General features: G+C 41.9%; 1 protein-coding gene across 1 annotated transcript; it reads left to right on the forward strand.

Moving 5' to 3' along the window:
* Positions 1 to 12,698: 12,698 nt before the first annotated feature.
* On the forward strand, positions 12,699 to 24,744 carry LOC147081154 (putative G protein-coupled receptor 139). The gene is made up of 2 exons (XM_085980932.1): positions 12,699 to 13,282; positions 23,159 to 24,744. The coding sequence occupies exons 1-2, from the start codon at positions 13,186 to 13,188 to the stop codon at positions 24,052 to 24,054; spliced, it is 993 nt and encodes a 330-aa protein (XP_085837058.1). The 5' UTR covers positions 12,699 to 13,185; the 3' UTR covers positions 24,055 to 24,744.
* The last annotated feature ends 315 nt before the right edge of the window (positions 24,745 to 25,059 follow it).

Here is a 25,059-nt window from a genome sequence, read left to right on the forward strand (position 1 = left end):
CGCAGTCTTCTGATCAGGAGTCAGACGCGCTATTGTTGCAGCAGGAGGTCCACAGAATAAACGGGGATGTTTGTATATATGCACGTTCCACAAACACTGTTTCATTTCTCTGGCCTTCTGCTGATTCCTCAGTGTCATGCACAGAAGCGCCTGATTCCCTCAGTTGTTGAAAGTAACAAGCAGAGACAAGCACAGGTATTCGTTCAAAATCAACCCACAGGTGGCCACACACAGAATAAAAGAGCCAGAGAGATAGACAGAATCGGGGAACATCGTGATATGGACAAGAGATATTGACAAGGGCTAAAGCTCTTTGCGATCAAAAAATTGCTGAACCCCTGTGGTTAATGAAAGGGATTTTAATGCTTGATTTCTTATACGCTTTGGGCTTCTGGAGAACTTGGTTCGTAGTTTGCAGAAACGTGGCTCACATATGCTGTTGTGACCGGGCCGGAACCACCAGGCTCCTCACTGGAATCAGCGACAAGGATGGATCATTTTAGCAAGCGTGACTAGCTCAATTGATAAAACGATGAGACTCTTTATCTCAGAGTCGTTGCTTCGAACCCCACTTAAGGCTGAAGTTTTTTTTTAACTTTTATGTTGCTCTCAAAGCGTCATTAATTAACCGATAACTTTGTTTTGCACAATGAAAGTAACAGTATCTGAGGAAGAGTCCATACTTCAATACAAAAAGAAAATACTGCAGATGCTGGGAATCTGAAATGAAAGCAGAAAATGCTGGAGATACTCAGCAGGTCAGGCAGCATCTGTGAAGAGAGAAACAGAGTTAACGTTTCAGGTCGATGCCCTTTCGTTAGAACTGGAAAAAAAGAGGTAATGGAACAGATTTTTAAGCAAGTGTAGAGGCTGGGAAAAAGGGTAGGTGACGAAAGAACAAAAGGGAAAGTCTGTGATAGGATAGAAGGCAGGAGAGGTTAAGAGACCTTGAGAGATAGTCAAGGCAAAAGGAGTTGGTAATGGGACATGTTAAGAAACAAAGGATAGCTCTAGAGGAAGTGTAAATATTGCTGGCAGAAAGAAAGACAGCTGCCATGTGGGAGAAAAGAAAAGAAGACACAAACAAAAGGTGTGGATAAAAGATATATATATGATAGGGGCCGAGGTTATCATCTGAAATTGTCGAACTCTATGTTGAGTTCAGAGGGCTGTAAATTGCTTAATCGAAAGTTGAGGTGCTTTTCCTCGAGCTTACGCTGAGCTTCAGTGGAACAATGCAAGAGGCCGAGCACGGTGAGGTCTAAGTGCGAGTGGAGCGGAGACTTAATGTGACAAGATCGGGGTTCTCCTTACAGACAGAATGGAGGTGTTATGCAAAGTGGGCACTCAATCTGCGTTTGTTCTCCTCAATTTTGAGGATACCACATCGTGAGCAGCGAATAGAGTACACTAATTTGCAAGAAGTACAAGGAAATCGCTGTTTCACCAGGAAGGGCTGTTTGGGGTGCTGGACAGTGGGAAGTGGGGAGTTATAAGGGCATGTGTTGCATTTCCTGCGCTTGCACGGGAATGTGCCGTGCGAAGGGAAATGGGTGTTGTGGTGATAGAGCAGTGGACCAGGGTGTCGCGGAGGGATCAGTTACTTCAGAATGCAGAAAGGGGAGGTAAGGGGAAGATATTTTTAGTGGTGGGTTCATGCTGGATGTTGCGGAGATAGCAGAGGATTATCCGTTGAATGTAAAGGCTGGTGGGGAGAAAGTTGACAACAAGGGGAACTCTACTGTGTTTCCAGGAGGGAGGGACAGGGGTAAGGGCAGAAGTGCGTGAGATAGAACGGACATGGTCAAGGGATGTGTCAACTAGAGTAGAGGGGAACCCTCGGTTGAGGAAAAAGGAAGACATGTCGGAAGCACTGATATGGAAGTTGGTATCATCAGAGCAGATGCGGCAGAGGCTAAGAAAATGGAAGAATGGAATAGTGTCCTTACAGGGGGTGGGGTGGGAGGACGTCTATTCCAGGTAGCTGTGGGAGTCAGTGGGCTTGTAGTGAATGTTTGTCAATAACCTATCCCCAGAGATGGAGATGGAGAAGTCGAGGCACGGAAGGGAAGAGTCAGAGGTGGACCATGTGAAGGTAAGGGTAGTGTGGAAATTGGAAGCAAAGTGAATTAAATGATCTACTTCCGGTCGGGAGCAGGAAATGGCACCGATACAATGTACCAGAAAAAGAGTTCAGCGAGGGGACCTTAGTAGGACTGGTACAAAGAGTGTTCCACATATCCCACGAAAAGGCAGGCATAGCTAGGACCCATGCGGTTCCCACAGCAAAACCTTTGATTTGGAGGAAGTGAGTGGAGTCAAAGGATAAATTGTTCAATGTGAGAACAAGTTCAGCCAGGTGGAGGAGGGTGATGGTGGATGGGAACTGATTGAGCCTCTGTTCAAGGAAGAAGTAGAGCGCCTTCAGTGGTTGGAGGTGTAGAGGGATTGTAGGTCCATAGTGAACAGGAGGCTTTTGGGTCCAGGAAACTGGAAACTGTTAAAGTGGCGGAGGGAGTCGGAAGTGTCGCGCATGTAGCTGGGAAGAGACTCGACAAGGGGAGAAAAAAATAGTGTTGAGATAGGAAGAGATAAGTTCCATGGGGCAAGAACAGGCTGAAATGATGGGTCTACCAGGGCAGTCCTCTTTCTGGATCTTGGGAAGGAGGTAGAAGCGGGCTGTGCGATGCTGGGGAACTATGAGGTTGGCGGCCATGGGGAGAAGATCTCCAGAGGAGATAAGAACATAAGAACATAAGAAATAGGAGCAGGAGTCGGCCATTCAGCCCTTCGAGTCTGCTCCGCCATTCAATGAGATCATGGCTGATGTTCTGCCACAATTCCATTCACCGGCCCTATCGCCATGTAACTTGATGCCCTTATTAGTCAGAAATCTATTGACATCTGTTTTGAATACACCCAATAACTGAGGTACTACAGCCCTCTGGGGTAGAGCATTCCAAAGATTCAACACCCTCTTTGTGAAGACATTTCTTGTTATCTCAGTCCTGAAAGGCCTACCCTTTATCCTGAGGCTGTGGCCCCTAGTACTAGACTCCCCAGCCAAAGGAAACATTCTCCCAGCATCCACCCTATCAAGCCCTGTAACAATTTTGCATGCTTCAATGAGATCCCCTCTCTTTCTGCTGAATTCAAGAGAATACAGGCCTAGTTTACTCAACCCCTTCTCATGCCAGGTCAGTGACAGTCTTGGAAACTGTGGCTTGATGTTCGGTAGTGGGTTCATGGTCCAGGTGGAAATAGGAGGAGGTGTCGGAGAGTTGGCGTTCAGCTTCCACTAGGTAGAGGTGGGTTCATACAACAACAACAGCACCACCCTTGTAAGCAGGTTTTGTGTTTTGTATATTTACTGTTAACTGTTACCCATATTAAATTTTACAATATATGGGCTGCTCCAGCTCCTAATTCTTTCATTCGTATGTTCTGATGTCCATCCACAGGAGAGCGAACTCGCCCCTGGACATGCATAAGGAGAAAGTTCCAACAAAATGATTCTGCAAACCTGATAGCTGCTACACTGCGGATCGTCTCCACTTTCATTACCAGGTCAAATGGAACTATTAAGGGAGCAGTTGAACTGCTGAATCCCACTTTTAAGGGATGTCACAAAGCGCTTGACAGTGGTGTCAAAACAAATGAGTTCTACTTAGTAATTGATTCGAACCCACACCTCCAGAGGAGACTGCGATCTGAACGCAGCGCCTTAGACCGCTCGGCCATCCTGCCTTGTCGAAATCATTACTGCAGCTCATCACTTCCACTTTTAGAAAGTTTCAGTCCGGGTGCTTGTTCAATGCTGCTCGAAGACTCAGTAACAGGGATATTATTTCCCCTGGGGTTTACCTGAGCCTGTGCTCGGTGTATGGTGAGGAGGGGCCGGGGTCCGTGGTATCTTGCATCCCAGGGATGGACAATAACTCTCTGAGACCTGGAGCTGGGGAAGTTCAAATAATTAATGGGTTTGTTTCCGCATCTGAAATGCGGCTTAGATCTGTTGGTTTTAACCCAGGCCGGGACTGCGAGATGTTATATTTTTTTCACGTTTAATCAGAGGAATCATTATCACTAGTCTATACTTCATAGTCATAGAGTCAAAACGGCACAGTAGGAGGCCATTCGGCCCATCGATTCTATTACAGCCATCTGTGGAGCAATCCAGTCCACCCTATTCCTCTGTTCTATCCCCGTATCCCTACAAGTTTATTTCCCTCAAGTGACTATCGAGTCTCCACTTGAAAACATTGAGTGTCTCGGCTTCCCCCACTTCTGTCAGCAGCGAGTTTCAGGTCCTCAGCACTCGCTGCATAAAAAAGTTTACCTCACATACCCCCTGTATCTGCTGCCCAAAAACTTAATTCTGTGTCCCCCAGTCCTTATACCATCAGCTAGACTATCCAAACCCCTCAAACTACATTGTCTTAAAATACTCCTGTGCAGCACCTTGGGAAGTGTTTCTACGTTAAAGGCGCTATATTAATACAGGTTGTTGTTGTTATTGTTGTAATGAAAACAAGTGCAGCTTCTCCAACCTGTCCTTGCAGCTATGATCCCCCATCCCCAGAACCATTCTGGTAAATTTGCTCTGCACCCTCTCAAGAGCCTTTACATCCTTCCAAAAGTTTGGTGACCAGAACTGAATGCCGTAATCCAATTGTCACCTAACAAGCGCTTTATAAAGGTTCAGCGTAACTTCTCTACTTTTGTACTCACTGGGCCAGAATTTCGTGTAACCAGGGGTCAGTACGCGCTGTGTACTCACGCTAGGGCCAAAGAAAGTGCCGGTTTTGTGCATGCACTGCGCATGCGCTGGAAACCGTTAATTCGGTTCCCTTGAAGGAAGGTGTTCACATGTCAAACGCATGTGCCTGGAACTTCCGTTTTTTTTGCAGGTTTCTCTGTGCGGATAAGTCCTGAGCAGCTGCGCATGACAAAAGCAGTCGCAAGGCCTGCTTTTAACAAAGTAACAGGTTAATTAAGTAAAATTCAAACATTTTTTCCGCAGATTTATCGTTTTAAAATATTTTAAAGAAAAGTCAGTTTATTTTTAGCCCCGTTGAAAACTTTAATAAATGTTTTCAAAATTTAAATTTTTGTTTAAATTAGTTAATTTTTGTATTTTAAAGTTATTTTAAAAATGTGATTTTTAAAAATTTATTTCTCGTTTTACTTAGGTTTTGGGGCCGATCTCTTTTCATAGGTTTGACAGGTCTTCCTGTCAAACCGATGCATGGAGAATCCCTGCTCCAATTGGCACCTCATGGCCCATGTGATCCCAGGGGACGCTGCGAACTAACATTGCCGCTGGGATACGTGAGCGCTGCATGCCGGCAGCTGGAGGAGGCCCAGGAACAGAGTCCCATGCAGCCCCACAGCACAACGGCAGGCGCGCTATGTAAGTGCAGTTCAGGGGCTTGCATACGCGGGAAGCCTCCGACCCAAATTTCTGGCACAATACCTCTATTTATGAAGCCATTATCCCACATGCTTTGCTACCCCCTCTCGCAATATGTTCTGCCAACTTCAGTGGCCTATGCACATTAACTCCCAGGTCCCTCTGCTCCTGCACACTTTTTAAAACTGTGGCATTAAGTGTATATTGCCTCTCCCTGTACGTTCTGCCAAAATGTATCATCTCATACTTCTCTGTATTACATTCCATTTGCCACTTGTCTGCCCATTCTTCTAGCCTATCTATATCCTGCTGCATTCGATTTGTATCATCCTCGCTGCTTACCACATTCACTTGATTAGTGTCATCAGCAAAGTTAGAAATTCTACGCTGTATTCCAATATCCACGTCATTTACATATATCAAAAAAAGCAGTGGCTCCAGCACTGACCATTGGGGAACACCAGTCTATCATCCTCCAGTCTGAAAATCAGCCTTTTAACACATTTTGCTGTTTTCTATCCTTAAGCCAATTCCGTATCCAAGCTGCCACTGACCCACCTATTCCATAATCCTAAATTTTGTTAACCAGCCTTCGGAAGGTGTTTGGCAAAGTAACACATAGAAGATCCATGTAGACAACATCCCTTGCATTCCCTACATCAATCCTCCCTGTTACATCGTAAAAAATTCAATTCGATTAGTTAAACACGATCTGCATTTTACAATTCCGTGTTGGCTCTCTTTAATTAGCTAAAACATCTCCAAGTGCCCGTTAATTTATTCCTTGATTATAGTTTCCAGAACTTTACATTCCACTAATGTTAAACTGATCGGTCTGTAGTTACTAAATTAATCTTGCACCATTCCTTGAACAGTTCTTGCATCTCTCTGTAATTTCTCTGCAGATTTGCTCCTCCATATTTTCACATTAGTTGGTGGCCTACAGAGTACATCCTATAGTGTAATGGCCCCTCTATTATTGCTTAACTCTTGCCATATAGATTCTGTCGTTTTCACCTCCAGAACATTCTCCCTCTCCAGCACTAGAACATTCTCCCTCTCCAGCACTGTAACATTCTCCTTAACCAATATTGCCACACCAACTTCTATCATTCCTTCCCTATCTTTCCTTAAAATGTACTATCCAGGAAAATGTAATACCCAATCCTGCCCTTTTTTGAGCCAGGTCTGCGTTATTGCCACAAAATCATATTCCCATGTGGCTATTTGCACCTGCAGCTCACCAACCTTGTTTACTATGCTTCGTGCGTTCATTTACTTTCACTGTAAACCTATCTTCGACCATCCTGTGTTCTCATTTAGTCTGACCCCACCTAATACATTACTATTTCTTACTTTAGTGCTATCCGTCTCTCCAAATCCTTTGTGCACCTTGTTTCTCCTTTCTTTTGCTACATCCTGGTGACCATACACCTGCCAACTTAATTTAAATCCTCCCCAACAGAACTAGCAAACCTTGCCGTGAGGATATTGGTACGGGCTATGATGAGCTGCAACCCATTTGGCCTGTACTGATCCCAACTCCCCCAGAACATGCCCCAATGCCGCAGGAATATCATCCCTCTTTCTAGCTATGTTTTTGGTACCGATATGGACCTGGACCTGGACCTGTGGTTGTTCACGTTCGCCCCTCAGAAAGTTCTGCAGCCGCTCATTGACATCCTTGACCCTGGCACCAGGGGAGGCAACATACCGTCCTGGAGTCCTGTCTGTCCTCCTCTTCTATCTGACAGTCACCCCCTCCCTCTCTGCCTGCGCTTTCCTTAGCTGCGGGGTGACCACCTCCTGAAATATGCCATCCAAGAAGCTCTCAACACCCTGGATGCACCAAAGTGGCGACAGCTGCTGCTGAAGCTCGGAAACCCGGAGCTCGAGCTCCTCCAGGTGACGAGACTTTGTCCAGGACACGGGAAGCATCCTGGATTCCCCCATGGCACAGGATGCACACTCTATGGGACTGAGCTGCCCTGCCATGCCTTTATTTACTCGACTATTAACAATGTTTACACAAAATTAAGACTAAGATGTACCTAATTCAAGTTATTATTCTAATATATTATTAAGTTGGTAATTTAATGCAGTATTACATTTTTGCTAACGGTATCTTGTGTGAAAATTTATCAACTGACTGCTAGAAGTCATCATATTAAATGCAGAACATCTTTCCCCTTGATACATTTTTCGTTTACCTCGTGTCTCTGGTAATTTATCCTGTACTATGAAGAGCGATGCAAAGCAATTATTTAGCATGTCTGCCATGTCCGTATTTTCAATTACAGTATCACATGGCTCTGTCCTTAAGGGGCCCACGTTGTCCTTAGCCTACCTCTTTATCATAATATACTCGTAAAACCGTTTTGCAGGTTTATCTCGTATTCCCTTTTGTACAAATTTCTTTGCATCCCTTTTCTCTCCATAGAGATTTAGCGGTTCATGTACATAGATCATTAAAATGCCATGGATACATACAGAAAATAATCAAAAAGGCTAATGGGATGCTAGCTTCATATCTAATGGGCTAGAGTACAAGGGGGGAGGAGATGAGCAGCAGCTGTACAAAGCCCAGTTTAGGCATCAACTGGAGTATTGCATTCAGTTCTGTGCACCACACCATAGGAAGGAGTGCAGAGGAGAATTACTAGAATGGTACCAGGATTCAGGAACTTCAGTTATGCCGAGAGACTGGATAAGCTGGGATTGTTCTCCTTAGAGCTGCGAAAGTTAAGGGGAGATTTGATAGAGGTGTTCAAAACCATGCAGGATTTTAATTGAGTAAATAAGGAGAAACTGTTCCCACTGGCAGGAGGGCCGTTAACAAGAAGGCACAGATTTAAAGTAATTGGCAAAAAACACAGAGATGAGATGAGGAGAATTTCTTTTATGCAGAAAGTTATTATGGTTTGCAATGCACTGCCTGAAAGGGTGGTGGAAGCAGATTCAATAATAACCTTCCAATGGAATTTGGATAAATACTTGTTGGGAAGAATATTGCAGGGCTATGGCAATAGAGCAGGGGGGAGTGGGACTAATTGGAGAGCACTTTCATAGAGCTGGCACAGGCAGGTAAGATTCTATAATTTCAATTTGCGGCTGGAGCAGAATTCTGACAGTCACAACACAGTCATAAGAATGGGTATGTAGGGAGAGAGCCTGCACTCAGGCAGTGAGCTGCAGCCAACCTCCAGACAGAAATAGATACAAAGATGTAGGATGGCCGTGTTCCCAGGATGGGTTAACAACTATATCCTGTAAGTTAAGGTTGCCCCATGATCGCATGCTGTTATGCTCAATGTTGCAAGTTTTGCTGGGCTTGAAACATCTATTTAATAAATATTAAATTGATTTCTGTATACACACGTGTATATGACACATTTTCACTTTGAATTGACATATGACGTGAGACAGGACTTATTGTACTACATTTTCTTGACATGTTGAGGCACTATAGCCTGCTTCATTTAGTTGTCTTACCCGGGCACAATGTCCATAACTTGTAGGAAAGAATCTATCCAAATAATCTCAAAGTCTCCACATGTAATTTATATATGTTGAAATGTATCAACTTACTCTCTGCCTCATTGCATATATTTACCGATTCAATAATTTGTAAAAAAAATGCATATTATCTGAGCCAGACTATTGCTACAAAACTTCCTGTCCCTTTTTTGTCACACTTCTGTACCAACTTTTCTGTCATAAATTGCTCTGCCCAGAATTATAAGGACAACTCTCTATGTCACCACTTGGTGCCGCTGCAGCAGCACAGATTTACCTGCCCCAGCTTCTCAGTGTGCACCAGTCTCTGGTTCAACCCACTGTAGCTACCTTGCATATTACTCTAAGATTTGTTGTAAACCACAATGTGGGGACTTTGAAATGGGGACACAATCACGTCTGCAAGCCCTGCACCGATTAACCCCAACACCCTAACCCTGTTACGTAAGATACATAAGCATCAGGAGCAGGAGTAGGCCAGGCCCTTTGAGCTTCTGAAAGATCATGACAGACCTTCTAACAAAACTGCACTTCCCCGCCCGCTCCCGAGATCCCTTGATTCTACTAAAGCCCTATACAATTACAGCAACACTTCTTTACTCTTGTACTCCAACCCCCTTGCAATAAAGGCAAACATGCCAAACGCCTTCCTAACTGCTTGCTGTACCTGCACGTTAACTTTTGTGTTTCGTGTAAAATGAAACACAAATCCCTGAATATGCTCAATGACTGAGCAGCCACAGCCCTCTGGGGTTAAGAATTCTAAAGATTGACAAGCTTCTGTTTGAAGAAATGTCTCCTCATCTAGCCTTTCAAGCACTCCAAGAAAATTGTACCTTCCAAGGAGAACACTGCTGAAATCGAGAGAAGATCGTCCCAATCTACTCAATCTCTCCTCATAGCCCAACCCTATCATCACAGCAATCGGTCCGTCTGGGTGTCCTTTCAATAAGTAATAAAAAAGCTCTTCTCTAAAAATGTCCCCCACCACGTTATGATTCAGGATACTGAGACGGGGGACGGAATGGAGACATAAAAGAACAGGGATATAGAGAAGAGAAAGAGAGGAGGGGAAAAATACTCTTTCCACGCAGAACTAATGCAGAGACTACTCTGCTGCGTCTGGGGTGGCCTCCTGCAGCCCGTATACATTAACGTCCTAACAGCTCATTAATTGCAGGAGTGGTATCGGGCGGCAGTGCAGAAGACAGGTCGAAAAGGAGCAGACACTAGTGGCCCAGATATTCCGATCGCAAACCTCCCACGGGCGGAGGACTGCGATGTGCAAAAATCGGCGCCCTTACCTGAGGGCTCCCAGGATGCAAACAATTCCGATGCTGGGCCTCTCCAACCTGCCGCTGCACAGGGCCCACGTATCCCTGAGGCACAGGTAGTTCACGGCGTCGCTCTGATCACGTGGGCCATGGGGAGCCAATCAAAGAAGGAAATCCCCTTCATACATTTGACAGGAAGACCTCTCAAATATATGATTGGCGATCACACACAAAACATAGTAAAACTTAAAAAAAAAAAAAAAAAATCACATTTTTAAAATGATTGAAAGTACAATAAATTAACTATTTTAAACAAAACTTTACATTTTTGAAATAAATAATTAATGCTTTTTACGGGGCTCAAAATAAACTTACCTTTTTTTGAAGTATTTTTAAATGATAAATCAGTCGAAATTTTTTTTTTTTAAATTCAACTCTTATCCTGGTAAAAGCAGACCTATGCCTGCTTTTACCCGGCGCATGAATTGTAAGGGTTTTCTGGGGGCGGAGGGTCTCCAAAAAGCGGAACTATCCACCCGCAGAGCCCTTTCTCCCGGAGGATCTGTCAAGATTTTTCTTGACAGAGCAGAAATGCGGGTTTCCAGTGCATGCGCAGTGCATGCCTTAAGCCGGCATTTCCGATGTCCCTACGGGTAGGTACACAGCACGTACAAACCCATAGGTATCAGAATATCCAGCCCATTAAATCCATATCGGTGTCTATCTAACATGTAATGATAAATTTGCACCAAGCTTTGGTTAGAATACGACTAGAATACACTGCATGTAGTGTTGGGCACGCCATTATAGAAAGGATATTAATGTCATAGAGAGCAAGCAGCATAGATTCACGAGTCTGTTTCCTACTTGTCTGGATGAAGCATCAAGAGAGTGTTTTCTACATGACATGCGCTTCCTAAAATAAGGTCTTGGTGCTGATGCAATGTTGATTCCTAGAATTAATATCGCCTCATGCTCCCGGCACAGATTAGTCAGTACCACGATGCAATGGTTAATATTATATGGTAGAGGTAAATCAGTGCTGGTCAGTGAGTTGGAGAGGGGAGTGGATGGGTAATATTCGGAACAACAGGTAACTCAGTGAGGTACAGTGTGAAAGATGGAAGGTAAAACGGGTAGTACTTAGCTCAACAGGCGACTCAAACCAGGTCAGTTAGATGGGAGTAGTGGTATGAATAGTACTGACTCAAAAGGCGAGTCACTGCAGGTCAGTGAGATGGGAGTAGTGGTATGAATAGTACTGACGCAAAAGGCGAGTCACTGCAGGTCAGTGTGATGGGAGTAGTGGTATGTATAGTACTGAATCAAAAGGCGTCTCAAAGCAGGGCAGTGAGATGGGAGTAGTGGTATAAATAGTACGGAATCAAAAGGCGAGTCAATGCACGTCACTGAGATGGAGAAGGTAGTGGAACTGTTAAATCGAAGCTCAGTAGATTAATCAATGGTGGTCAGTGAGTTGGAGGGTTTAGTGAAACGGGTATTATTAGGCTCAGTAGGTGACTTAGTGCTGGTCAGTGAGATGGAGGCGTAGTGAAAATGGTAGTACTGGGCTGAATAGACAAATCAGGGTCCATAGGTGATTCAATGTTGATTAATGAGATGCAGAGGTAGTGGAAGATTTGGTGTGACTAGGTTCAATAAGTGAATAGCTGCAGATCATTGAGATTAACACAGAGTAAATTTAATAGATTTAGACGCGTTACTGCTTGTCAGAATGCTGAAGGTATACAAAATTGACCTGTACTGTACTGTAGATCGGCTGCTCAATGAAGGGCTCAAGTTGTTGTCATATATTTGGTGAAATAATTGATACACCACAGGACAAAGAGACAATTGGCCGAGCAGAATGGGAAAGGCGACTGTTGGTCTTTCAGGGTAAGAAGTGGGTAAAACACGGGGCAATGAGTATCGAATTATCAGCTCGATAATATCACCATTTCGGAAGTAGCTAAATGTGTGGGTGGCACGCTTTTTGAGATAATCTCCGTCCATTATCGCTAAAGCCCTAAAATGTGACAGTGCTAGTGTGGAGAACAAACAATAGATCTGCTGGTCGCCAATCCCTCTCCCTATTAATTAATCAAAAATATATAAGTTGAAGTGAATCAATAACACACGATCTCTATGATTTCTGCATTTAAATGTGGCCAGTGCGTTTTACAATATTTCCTCCATTACAACAGTGAATTTTTCTTCATTTAATTCTTGCCAACTTTTTTCTTTCCTTCTTTATTTCTACACAACATATATTTTATGACGGGTGTCGTCAACTGGAAAAGATGTGAACCGCGGGGAATGTATTTTATGAAAGAGGGGGCCCAGAATAAATGGTCAGACTATGGTTTATAAATTCTTAAAACAGAAGGAGAATACTGCGTGTACTGGAAATCTAAAATAAAGGCAGAACATGCTGGAAGCAGTCAACAGATCAGGCAGCATCTGTGGAAACTTCACTGCAGGGATTGGAGGGTGTGTTGCACACTGGGATTAACATTATTATTTAACTGCATACGTTTTCTCTGTTTAGTTTTATGTTAATGTTCTTTGTTATGTTTGACACGTGAAAGGGAGCAACTTTGTTATTTTTTTTTGTTCCATGACACTGGGGCATCCCAGTGTTTCCTTATAAGTTTTTGAAGAAAAGGAACCGGTGGAAATGTGTGTGGGGATTGTGAGACTTATATGAGTGTATGAATGTGCATCATGTATCCTGGTCTGTCGGCATTATCTGGTTGGGAATTCCGCTGTTCTTGTTAAAAGTGTTGTTGTGGTGAAACTTGTTGACTTCATCTGTTTGTTCAGTTACTGCAATTAAACCGAGTCACCGAGGGAGCCGATTTTCTGATCGGATGGATTCACTCTCCAATAAATAAGAGGACTCTTCTCATTGTGTCAATCAGAGAATTGCTCCCAGTATCAACACCAGCCAACGAATCACCAATTCTACCCGAAAGGGATAAAATGTCTCTTGGTATCCTAATCAAGCTCAAGATTCTATGGATGATTAATGAAATACAAAAAAAGTATTATCCCATCCTGGCTGCAGTCGGTGTCCCGGGTAAGTTACTACCGGGGTCAGGTACTTCAGGAACTGGAGAATAGAAGAATGTGACATCGTATTCCTTCTGAGCAACTCTTTGTTTTATTAGTTTCCCTATATGATTCCTTCTTTCTTTCTTCCGTCGTTCCATTCCTTCAGTCTTTCTTCCTTCCTTCCATTGTTACTTTCTTTCTTTCGTTCTTTCTTTCTTTCCTTCTTACTTTGTTTCTTTCTTTCTTCTGTCTTTCTTTCTAGCTTTCTTTTCTTCTATCTTACTTTCTTTCTCTCTTTCTTTCATTTTTATTACTTATTTTGTTCCTTCTTTCTTTCTCTCAATCTTTCATCTTTACTTTCTTTCTATGCTGTCATTCTTTCTTTCGTTGCTTTTTCTTTCTCTTTTCCTTCTTTCTATTCTTTCTTTCTTTCAGCCTTTCTTTCAGTATTTCTTGATGAATTACTTTCTTTCCTACTTTCGTTCTTGCTTTCTCTCCTTTCTTTCATTCTGTCCTTCTCTGACTTTGTCTTTCTAACTGCATTACATTCCTTCAGACTTTCTTTCTTTCTAGTTATCATAAATTCTTCCTTTGCCTCTTTGTTTCTTGTTTCTTGATTTCCAACTTCCTTTCCATTGTCTGTTTCATAATATCCCAGAATGTTTGCTCTGAAAGATGATAAACTTATGAGAGTGATATTTCTTGTTTCTTCCATATTTTCCAACTTCCTTACTTCCTCCATTCGTTTCCCTCTTTTCTTTCCTTTTTTTCTTTCATTCTTTCTTTCTCTCTTTATTTCTTCATTACATATTTTCTTTCTTTCTGCCTTTCTCTTTTGCTTTCACACTTTCCTTCTTTCTTTCTTTCTTACTTGATTACATTCTTTCATTTTTCTATCTTTCATTATGTTTGTCTCTTTCTTTCTCTCTTTCTTCATTTCTTTCTAGCTTTCCTTCTTTCTCTCCATTATGTCAATTTCCCCTCATTTTCTCACTCTTTATTTCTTCAGTACTACCTTTCTTGCTTTAGTTCCAGCTTACTATCCTTCTTCCTTTGTAACTTTCTCTCTTTCTCTCTCTCTCTCTGTCTCTCTCTGTCTCTCTCCGTCTCTCTCCCTTTCCATCTCTTTTGTTGTTTTCCAACTTTCTTTCTTTCGTATGATTCATATTGTCCCAAGTTCCAAATGTTGTTGTGAAAGATGTTATAGCTAAGGGAACGCTTCCATTCTTTAATTTTATCTTTCTAATTTTCCTTCTTTTTCTTTCTTTCTTACTTTCTTTCTTTCTTTGTTCTCTCTTTCTTTGTTCTCTCTTTCTTTGTTCTCTCTTTCTTCCTTTTTTCATTCTTTCTTAATTATGTTCTTCCTTTCATCATTCCTTGCGCCTATCCTTCCTTTCTATCTTTCTTTCTTTCTTTCTCTCTCTTTATTTCTTCATTATGTATTTTCTTTCTTTCTCCCTTTCTCTCTTGCTTTCACTCTTTCCTTCTTTCTCTATTACTTGATTTTATTCTTTCTTTTATCTTTCTTTCAATGTTTTTGTCTCTTTCTTTCTCACTTTCTGTCTTCATTTCTTTCCAGCTTTCCTCCTTTCTCTCCATTATTTCTATCCATCACCCCTCATTTTCCCTCTTTATTTTTACACTACTAACTTTCTTTCATTCTTTCTTGATGAAGATGATAAAGATATGAGAGCGATATCATACTTGTTTCTTCCTCCATTCCCTATTTTCTACCTTCCGTCCCTCCTTCCTCCATTCTTTTTTTTCTTTCTTTCTTCCTTCCTCTCTTTCTCTCAGTATTTCTCACTGCCTTTCATTCTTTACTTCTCTCTTTCCTTGTTTCTTTCTCTCTTTCTTCATGACTTATTTTCTTTCTTCCTCCCTTTCTCTCTGCCTTTCACTCTTTCCTTCTTTCTTTCTTTATTACTTGATTTCATTCTTTCTTTAATCTTTCTTTCATTGTGTTTGCCTCTTTCTTTCTCACTTTCTTTCTTCATTTCTTTCTGGCTTACTTTCTCTCTTTCTCACTTTCTTTCTTCATTTCTTTCTAGCTTTCCTTCTCACTTTCCTTTAATTCGAACAATCTCCCCATATTTTCTCTCTTTAGTTCTTCAGTGCTTTCTTGCTTTCTTTCTTTCTTTTGTTCTAGCTTTCTCTCCCTCTTTCTTTGTAACATTCTCTCTCTCTCTCTTTCTCTTTTATTTGTTTCCAACGTTCTTTCTTTCGTATGTTTCATATTGTCCCAAGTTCCAAGTGTTGCTGTGAAAGACGGTATAGCAATGGGAGCGCTTCCATTCTTTCTTTTTTTTCGATCTTTATGTCTTCCATTCTTTCCTTTTTATTTTCCTTTCTTTCTTTCTCTGTTCTCGCTTTCTAACTTTTTTCTTTCTTTCTTAATTATTTCCATCCTTTCGTCCTTCCTTCCGCCTATCCTTCCTTTCTTCATCCTGACTTTCCTCCTTTCTTTCTTCATTCTTTCTTCCTTCCTTTCTTCCTTCCTTTCTTTCATTCTTTCTTTCTTTCATTCTTTCCTTTTTTCTTTCTATCTTTCTTTCTTTCCTTCTTTCTTTCTTCCTTCCTTTCTTTCTGTCTTTCTCTCTCTTTCTTTCTTTAACTTTTATTTCATTCTATCTTTCTTTCTTTCATTCTTTCTGTCTCTTTTTTCGTTAAACTTTTATTTCATTATTTCTTTCTTCCTATCTCTCTCTTTTTTTTTACCTTTTATTCCATTCTTTCTTTCTTTCCTACTTTCTCTCTATCTTTCTCTCGTGTGAGTGTTTGATAATGGCCGTTGCTGCACAGATGTGCACACCTGATTGATGGTGGCAGTTCATTTGTTTATTATTTACATTTCAGGCAATCACATAAAGACCCCATTGTTCTTTCAGTCTACAGGCCCACGACGTGTTGTTCCATTATTCAGTTATATTGCCTTAAATACTGAGTCAGAATGTCAGTTAAGAAATTGTTTCATGATCTCACACAGTCTTTGGTTGCTGCAGGATACAGGTAGTAAGTTAATATTACAAATCAGTGCTAACAGATAAATTACAAATGCATTGATGATCCAATCTTGTTCAGCTGTCACTCTTTCCAAGGTTTCCTGCTTCACATTAGTGTGATTATTTATGAATGGTTACTTTAAAATTAACAGTTTGTGTTACTGATTATTATTATTCAACTCAGTTAATGTTATTATTTCGAATAATGAATTGGCATTTACAATTTAATCCCTTGCCACTTTGGTACAGTTCTTCGTATCTCTGATTTGGATTCACAGTGATTAAAAGTTGAGTGTTTTGACAGTGAACTCATTCGATCTTGGATTGTATCGTACTCCCTTAGTGACTTGGAAGCCTACTGAATCCATACCACCTGAGCAAAAGAGCAACATTAGCAGTATTTTACTAGAATTCCGATCTTTTTTGAAATCCCAGGATGGTGCATTATATTATCAGTCATTATACGCCAGCATTTATGGTAAATGACCATTGTTACAAGTGTATCCTCTAATACAATTCAAAAAATTGCCTCTTACATGAACTAAATTAAACATTAATGCTCTGCCTTTGCAGCTTTAGTGATCACCGACCATGGAGCGTAGCATGTCTGTAACTCCGGTGATCCAATGATTGACCATTGGTAATCCAGGAGAAGAGGATCCAACTGTGCCTCAAGTCTCAAATCCAAAACAACCAGGGATTCAGTTTTTAATATCTCCTATCAGGAGCATAAAAATAGAAAATCATACATTACAAGCATTGGATGGGAATGTTTGATTTCTGTCATTGTACAGAAGCCCTGAATGCCTTTAAAACTGACCATAGACAATGTATGAGCAACATGAGTGGGTGTCGCTAGCTCACTGTTGCATTCCGAGTACTCCAAAAATGCCTTTCTATTGCAGCTCCCCACCACGGGACATTAAGGTCAAATATAACACCCCAACAACTACTCACACATACAGTGCAATTCAAACATGGAAACTTCACAACTGTTCCTTTTCCACTGGCTCAGTTGCAAGTGAGGTTCCCAATTCCCGATTGGTTATTTTTGTATTTATTCTAAGCTCCTATTTCTGTTTTTAAACTTGTTCCTTTTAGGAACATGGACTGCTGGCTATTCACCACCTTGAACCTGTTACTCCATTCAAAAAGATAATGGCTGGTCTATGTCGTAACTCCATCTCCCCACCCTGGTTCCATATCCATTACTATCCTTGTCTATCAAGGGTCTATCAGTTTCAAGTGGAAATTTTCATTTGAGCCCCAGCCTCAACAGTTTTTTTGGGGGAGAGAGGTCCCGATTTCCACTTCCTTTCTTGTAAAGTACATAAGAACATAAGAACATAAGAAATAGGAGCAGGAGTAGGCCAATCGGCCCCTCGAGCCTGCTCCACCATTCAATAAGATCATGGCTGATCTGATCCTAACCTCAAATCTTCTATCACTCTGCATCCACCCGAACCCATGTGATCTCCCGGGAGAGGCGAAAAACCAGATAAAGACCCAATGGCCAATTTGGGAGAAAAAAATCTGGGAAATTCCTCTCCGACCCATCTAGGCGATCGAAATTCTTCCAGGAGATCACTCTGTCCCTATATTTTCTACAGTACTTACCTTCTGTAAAGGCGATCTCCACCCCAGCCAGGAACAGGAATAAAACCATCTCCTGAAATCTAACAGAATTAGAACACAGTAGGAGCAGAACAAGGCTACACGGCCCCTGGGCCCGCTCCACTACCCACAGGGCCATGACCATTCCGAACCCAGACTCATGTCCAATTTCCTGCCCGCTCCCCGTAACCCTTTATTCCCTTTACTTCTAGGAAACTATCTATTTCTGTTTTAAATTTATTTAATGATGTAGCTTCCACAGCTTTCTGGGGCAGCAAATTCCACAAACCTACCACCCTCTGAGTGAAGAAGTTTCTCCTCATCTCAGTTTTGAATGAGCAGCCCCTTATTTTAAGATTATGCCCCCTAGTTCTAGTTTCACCCATCATTGGGAACATCCTCACCGCATCCACCCGATCAAGCCCCTTCACAATCTTATATGTTTCAATAAGATCGCCTCTCATTCTTCTGAACTCCAATGAGTAGAGTCCCAATCTACTCAACCTCTCCTCATATGACCACCCCCTCATCCCCGGGATTAACCGAGTGAACCTTCTTTGTACTGACTCGAGAGCAAGTATGTCTTTTCTTAAGTATGGACACCAAAACTGTATGCAGTATTCCAGGTGCGGCCTCACCAATACCTTGTACAACTGCAGCAATACCTCCCTGTTTTTATATTCCAACCCCCTAGCAATAAAAGCCAACATTCCATTGGCCTTCTTGATCACTTGCTGCACCTGCATACTAACTTTTTGAGTTTCGTGCACCAGGACCCCCAGATCCCTTTGTACTACAGTACTTTCCAGTTTCTTGCCATTAAGATAATAACTTGCTCTATGATTTTTCCTGCCAAAGTGCATAACTTCACACTTTCCAGTATTGTATTCCATCTGCCAAATCTCTGCCCACTTACTTAGCCTGTCTATGTCCCTTTGCAGGTTTTTTATGTCCTCCTCACTCACTACTTTCCGTCCCATCTTTGTATCATCTGCAAACTTTGATATGTTACACTCGGTCCCCTCCTCCAAATCGTTAATATAGATTGTAAAGAGTTGGGGACCCAGCACTGACCCCTGCGGAACACCACTAGTTACTGGTTGCCAATCTGAGAACGAACCATTTATCCCAACTCTCTGCCTTCTGTTAGATAGCCAATCCTCCACCCATGCCAGAATATTACCCCCAATCCCGTGATTTTTTATCTTGAGCAATAATCTTTTGTGTGGCACCTTGTCAAATGCCTTTTGGAAGTCTAAATACACTACGTCCACTGGTTCCCCTTTATCCACCCTGTATGTTACTTCCTCAAAAAACTCAAGCAAATTTGTTAAACATGACTTCCCCTTCATGAAACCATGCTGAGTTTGCCCTATTAAATTGTGTTTATCCAAATGTCCCGTTACTGTCTCCTTAATAATGGACTCTAACATTTTACCAACCACAGATGTTAGGCTAACAGGTCTATAGTTTCCAGCCTTCTGCCTACTACCCTTTTTAAATAATGGTGTTACATTAGCAGTTTTCCAATCTGCCGGGACCTTTGCTGAGTCCAGTGAGTTTTGGAAAATTATTACCAATGCATCCACAATCCCTACCGCTACTTCCCTCAAGACCCTGGGATGCAAGCCATCAGGTCCAGGGGATTTATCCGCCTTGAGTCCCATTATTTTACCAAGTACCACTTCCTTAGTGATTTTAATTGTATTTAGTTCCTCCCCCCCTCGAGCCCCCTGTTTGTCCAGTGTTGGGATATTCTTAGTGTCCTCTACTGTAAAGACTGATACAAAATAATTGTTCAGTGTTTTTGCCATCTCCATGTTTCCCACCATTAATTTCCCGGTCTCATCCTCTAAGGGACCAACATTTACTTTAGCCACCCTTTTTCTTTTTATATAACTATAGAAACTTTTACTGTCTGTTTTTATATTTTTTGCTAATTTACTTTCATAATCTATCTTCCCTTTCTTAATCAATCTTTTTGTTATTTTTTGCTGTCTTTTAAAGACTTCCCAATCTTCCATCCTCCCACTAGATTTGGCTACCTTATATGCCCTTGTTTTTAGTCGGATACTATCCTTAATTACTTTACTTAGCCACGGATGGCTATCTTTTCTTTTACACCCTTTTTTCCTCAGTGGAATATATTTTTCTTGGAAGTTGTAAAATAACTCCTTAAATGTACACCACTGGTCATGTACCGTCTTACCCTTTAATCTATTTTCCCAGTCCACTCTCATTAATTCCGCTCTCATACCTTCATAGTCTCCTTTATTCAAGCTCAGCACGCTTGTTTGAGATCCAACCTTCTCACCCTCTAATTGAATATGGAACTCAACCATGTTATGGTCACTCATTCCAAGGGGATCCTTTACTAGGACATTTTTAATTAATCCTGTCTCATTACACAGGACCAAATCTAAGGTTGCTTGCCCCCTGGTCGGTTCAGTTACATACTGCTCAAGAAACCCATCCCTAATACACTCAATGAACTCTTCCTCAAGGCTGCTCTGCCCAATTTGATTTGTCCAGTTAATATGATAATTAAAATCCCCCATAATTATAGCTGTTCCCTTATTACAAGCCTCAACTATTTCCTGATTAATACTCCGTCCAACAGAGTTGCAACTGTTCGGAGGCCTATAGACTACACCCACTAGTGTTTTTTTCCCCTTATTATTCCTTACCTCCACCCAAACTGTTTCACTATCCTGCTCCTTTGACCCAATATCATTTCTCTGTATTATAGTGATTCCTTCCTTTATTAACATAGCCACCCCACCTCCTCTCCCTTCCTGCCTGTCCTTCCTGATTGTTAAATAACCTGGTATGTTTAATTCCCAGTCATGGTCACCCTGCAGCCATGTTTCTGTAATGGCCACAAGATCATACCCATATGTCATTATTTGTGCCGTTAACTCATTCATTTTGTTACGAATGCTACGTGCATTCAGATAAAGAACTTTCAAATATGTTTTGTAACACTTAGTTCCTGTTTTTTCCCTTTTTAGTACTTTACTTTTTACTCCATACCTTCTGTCCCTTCCTGACACATTCTGTTTTTTAATTCCCCCACTGCTACCTAAGTCTATGACCTTCTCTGTTGTCATTTCTATGATTTGCTCTCTAGAAACCTCCCCCCCACTAATTAGTTTAAAGCCCTCTCTACAGCCCTAGTTATATGATTCGCCAGGACTCTAGTCCCAGCACTGGCCAAGTGGAGTCCGTCCCAACAGAACAGCTCCCTCCTGTCCCAGTACTGGTGCCAGTGTCCCAAGAAGCAAAACCCATTTCTCCCACACCAGTCTTTGAGCCACGCATTTAACTCTTTAATTTTATTTATCCTAGCCAAATTCGCTCGTGGCTCAGGTAATAACCCAGAGATTATTACCCTTGAGGTTCTGTTTTTTAATTTGACCCCTAGCTGCTCATACTCCTTTAACAGAACCGTCTTCCTTGTCCTATCTACGTCGTTTGTACCAACATGGACCACGACAACTGGATCCTCCCCCTCCCACTGCAAGTTTCTTTCCAGCCCAGAAGAGATGTCCTTAACCCTGGCACCAGGCAGGCAACACAGCCTTCGGGACTCCCGCTCTTGACTGCAGAGAACCCTATCTATCCCCCTAATGATACTATCCCCTACCACTACAACATTTCTTTTTACTCCCTCCACTTGAATGGCCCCCTGTACCACGGTGCTGTGGCCAGGTTGCTCATCCTCCCTGCAGTCCCCGCTCCCGCCCTCACAGGGAGTAAGAACCTCGATCCTGCTGGACAAGAACAAGGGCTGCGTCTCCTTCAACACTACATCCTGGATCCCTGTACCTTCCTCACTCGTAGTCACACCGTCCTGTCCCTGACCACGGACTACATCTGCAGTAATTAACTTCATAGGTGTGACCATCTCCTGAAACATAGAGTCCAGGAACTTCTCCCCCTCCCTGATGTGTCGCAGTGTCCGAAGCTCGGTCTCAAGCTCCATAACATGGAACTTGAGTTCCTCTAGCAGCAAACACTTGTCGCAGATGTAATCACCGTTAGCCTCAATGGGGTTCACCGGCTCCCACATCTCGCAACAGTAACACATCACCTGCTCCATTCTATATAATTAATTTAATTTCTTATTATTAGTTATGAAGACCCTGCCCGGATATATATGATAATATCACACCACTATTCAATAGGACTTACCAACTTAAAGGTATGAAAGAGAAGAGAAGGAAGAAAACCAACCAACCAGCTGATCACCAACCTCCTCCTTGTATACTGTCTGTGGAGCCTGTTTGGTTGACTCGTCTCGCTGCTCCGCCTCCGCAGTGATGTCTAAGCCTGGGAGTGGGGAACAAAACAGAGCAAAAAACACACCCTCACCTCCCACTTATCCGAACTCTCCCACTTAGCAAAACTCCAACAGCACTCAATGCACAAAGCACTCCGTGCACCGCACTAGCCCCTCCCCTTTTATACCCGGATTCTACTTCCTGTTTAAACTGCCCAAGAGTTTCAAAAACCCTTAAAAAATTAAACTTACTTCAAATAATTGACTTCTTAACACACTAAAATTCACAAAATACACTTAAATGATTTTTCTCCCACTTAGCAAAACTCCAGCAGCACTCAATGCACAAAGCACTCCGTGCACCGCACTAGCCCCTCCCCTTTTATACCCGGATTCTACTTCCTGTTTAAACTGCCCAAGAGTTTCAAAAACCCTTAAAAAATTAAACTTACTTCAAATAATTGACTTCTTAACACACTAAAATTCACAAAATACACTTAAATGATTTTTCTCCCACTTAGCAAAACTCCAGCAGCACTCAATGCACAAATGCTTCCTGACATCACCCTGGATGGCCTAGCTCTTATTTTAATGTTATTTCCATGCCTTCAGAACTGCCCAACCAGCGTTAATAAATTACAACGATCTACCTTATTAAATTATTCAATTATCTAAAACAGGTCAAACGGATCACACTTAATATTATATACTAAAGGGAATACATGACTAGTCTGTGTAATTTGATCTCATTGCTTCAGTTAGTTGACGATTTTTGGCTGGTTAAAAGCCCTATTGCCAGGATGCCAAACCATAGGTAAAATAATCATATTCTCTCTCTGGAAGCAAAGCCAAACAGCACATTGTTGGCAAATTTCAGGTTAATGTTAAGAATGTTAATGACCCTATGATATAACCGAATCTGTAATTTCAATGAAATCACACAAAACTACAGTTGTTGGACAGTGTCTGCTGAATGATATCCATATTTTATTCTTGTTCACAGTTAACGTGGTGACGATTAAAATCCTGTCTCGGGGACCTTGCGGTCTCTCCAAATGTGTCACTCGCTACTTGGTGGCCATGGCAATGGCCGATCTAATGGTCGTTATCTTCGATCTGTTACTAAGGCAGATTCCTATTGTTTATCGGGTGCACTTTTCATTTTTGAGGTATATCAGTGTCTGTAATATCCACGCCGTCCTGCTTTATGCCTCCACAGACTGTTCTGTCTGGTTCACAGTCACTTTCACTTTTGATCGATTTGTGGCCATTTGTTGTCGGAAGATAAAATCGAAATACTGCACCGAGAAAACGGCGGTTATTATTTTAGGAACAGTGACTGTGATTAGCTGTTTGAAAAACGTGTTCTGGTATTTTCTATATGAAAGTGAATATTGGCTTTCTAACAGTCCCTGGTTTTGCCGCGTGAGATTCGCTGTAGCTCATTCTCTGGCCTGGGCCTTCGTTGAATTGATGAACTACATTATAACGCCATTTATTCCATTTCTTTTGATTCTACTGTTCAATGCATTGACGGTCAGACACATTTTAGTGGCCAACAGGGCCCGCAGCAGACTCCGGGCTCGGAGCAATGGCGACAGTCCCAGTGACCCCGAGATGGCGAGCCGAAGGAAATCCATGATTGTACTGTTTGTTGTATCAGGGAATTTCATACTGTTATGGGTGGTGTTCATGGTCTGTTCTATACTGAAACGTTTGGATTATTTGGGATATCCTGTCTCTCTGCCCACATTTGTACCTGAAATCGGCTTCATGCTCCAGCTCCTGAGTTGCTGCACGAACACATTTATTTATGCAGTGACCCAGAGGAAATTTAGAGAGGAGTTGGGAAACAGAGTGAGACAGCGTCTCTCAATGATGGTCAAATTAATGAGATGAGAATACCTAACACTATCTAATATTATCATGTATTTTGTATCTGTAGATTTCACTGTTGGGCTCATTTAAATACTTATATTTTATGAAATATTTTACAATCTGATCCAATTTTAAAAGTAAGTTAAGGTCATAGTTCAGGACCTTGCAGCTATTTTTCGCAAGGATAGAACCCACACACGATTCATCTACAGCTGTGGTTTTAGCAGAAACTTGCCCAAGAATGAGTAGCTGCTTAATCAATCCCATGCTGAGATCGCAGTCCAAGGTTATTTGGGGAATGAGTCCTTGTTGTGATTTTTTTCCCAAAAATAGTCAAATCTCGTGAAATGTCCTGACATTCAAACGGTGTTCAGTTCCTCAGGGTTTATTCGCTCTGTGCCAGTCTTTAAAGGAAGACTGGTTTTAAAAAGAAAGATAGGCATCAGAAAATAATTAAGGCAGCAGGTTAATTGCGACATATATTAATATCTGCCTCTTCACTGGAACAGAGAATGAGAAGGAATCAATGTATCAATATTAGATTCTAGTCAGCCCGGGCCTTTGTTTAAGTCTGTTCTTGATTTTTTAAAGTTTTCTTGCAGTAGTTGATCTGATTAAACCGAACATATTACATCACAATCAGTGTTATATATATTTTTACTTTTGTTGAATAAAGCAAATTGTGAATCGAAATAAAATGCATTTTCCCAGTGACAACTTTGTCCATGTCTAGTTAGACTTGAAGAAGCAGAGAGATCGGAACAGATTAGAAGTGAATAACATTGCTCAACTCCTGGATAACTGTAACACATTCCGTGGTTCTGTACTGCACAATACATCGTTCTGGTAGAGCACACTCACGGGTGTCGGTAGAGCACTATCCCTGGTCCCAATACAGCACACTGCCCGTTACCAAGACGATACACTAATCTCGGTGCAGGTACAGCACATTACCCGGTCCCAGTATAGCACATTCCCCGGTCATGGTGCTGAACAATTTCCAGCAGCAGTATAGCAAAATCGCCG

The sequence above is a fragment of the Somniosus microcephalus genome, unplaced genomic scaffold (genome assembly GCF_052327205.1).
Source record: "Somniosus microcephalus isolate GS21.2 unplaced genomic scaffold, FLI_Smic_1.0 scaffold751, whole genome shotgun sequence".
NCBI lineage: Eukaryota > Metazoa > Chordata > Chondrichthyes > Squaliformes > Somniosidae > Somniosus > Somniosus microcephalus.

Bases quoted from the DNA above. Each gene is read 5' to 3' on its own strand.
- LOC147081154 (XM_085980932.1), top strand. From the start codon at position 13,186: ATGTCTCTTGGTATCCTAATCAAGCTCAAGATTCTATGGATGATTAAT. The intron at 13,283-23,158 runs GTAAGTTACTAC...TCTTGTTCACAG, and splicing joins GGCTGCAGTCGGTGTCCCGG to TTAACGTGGTGACGATTAAA.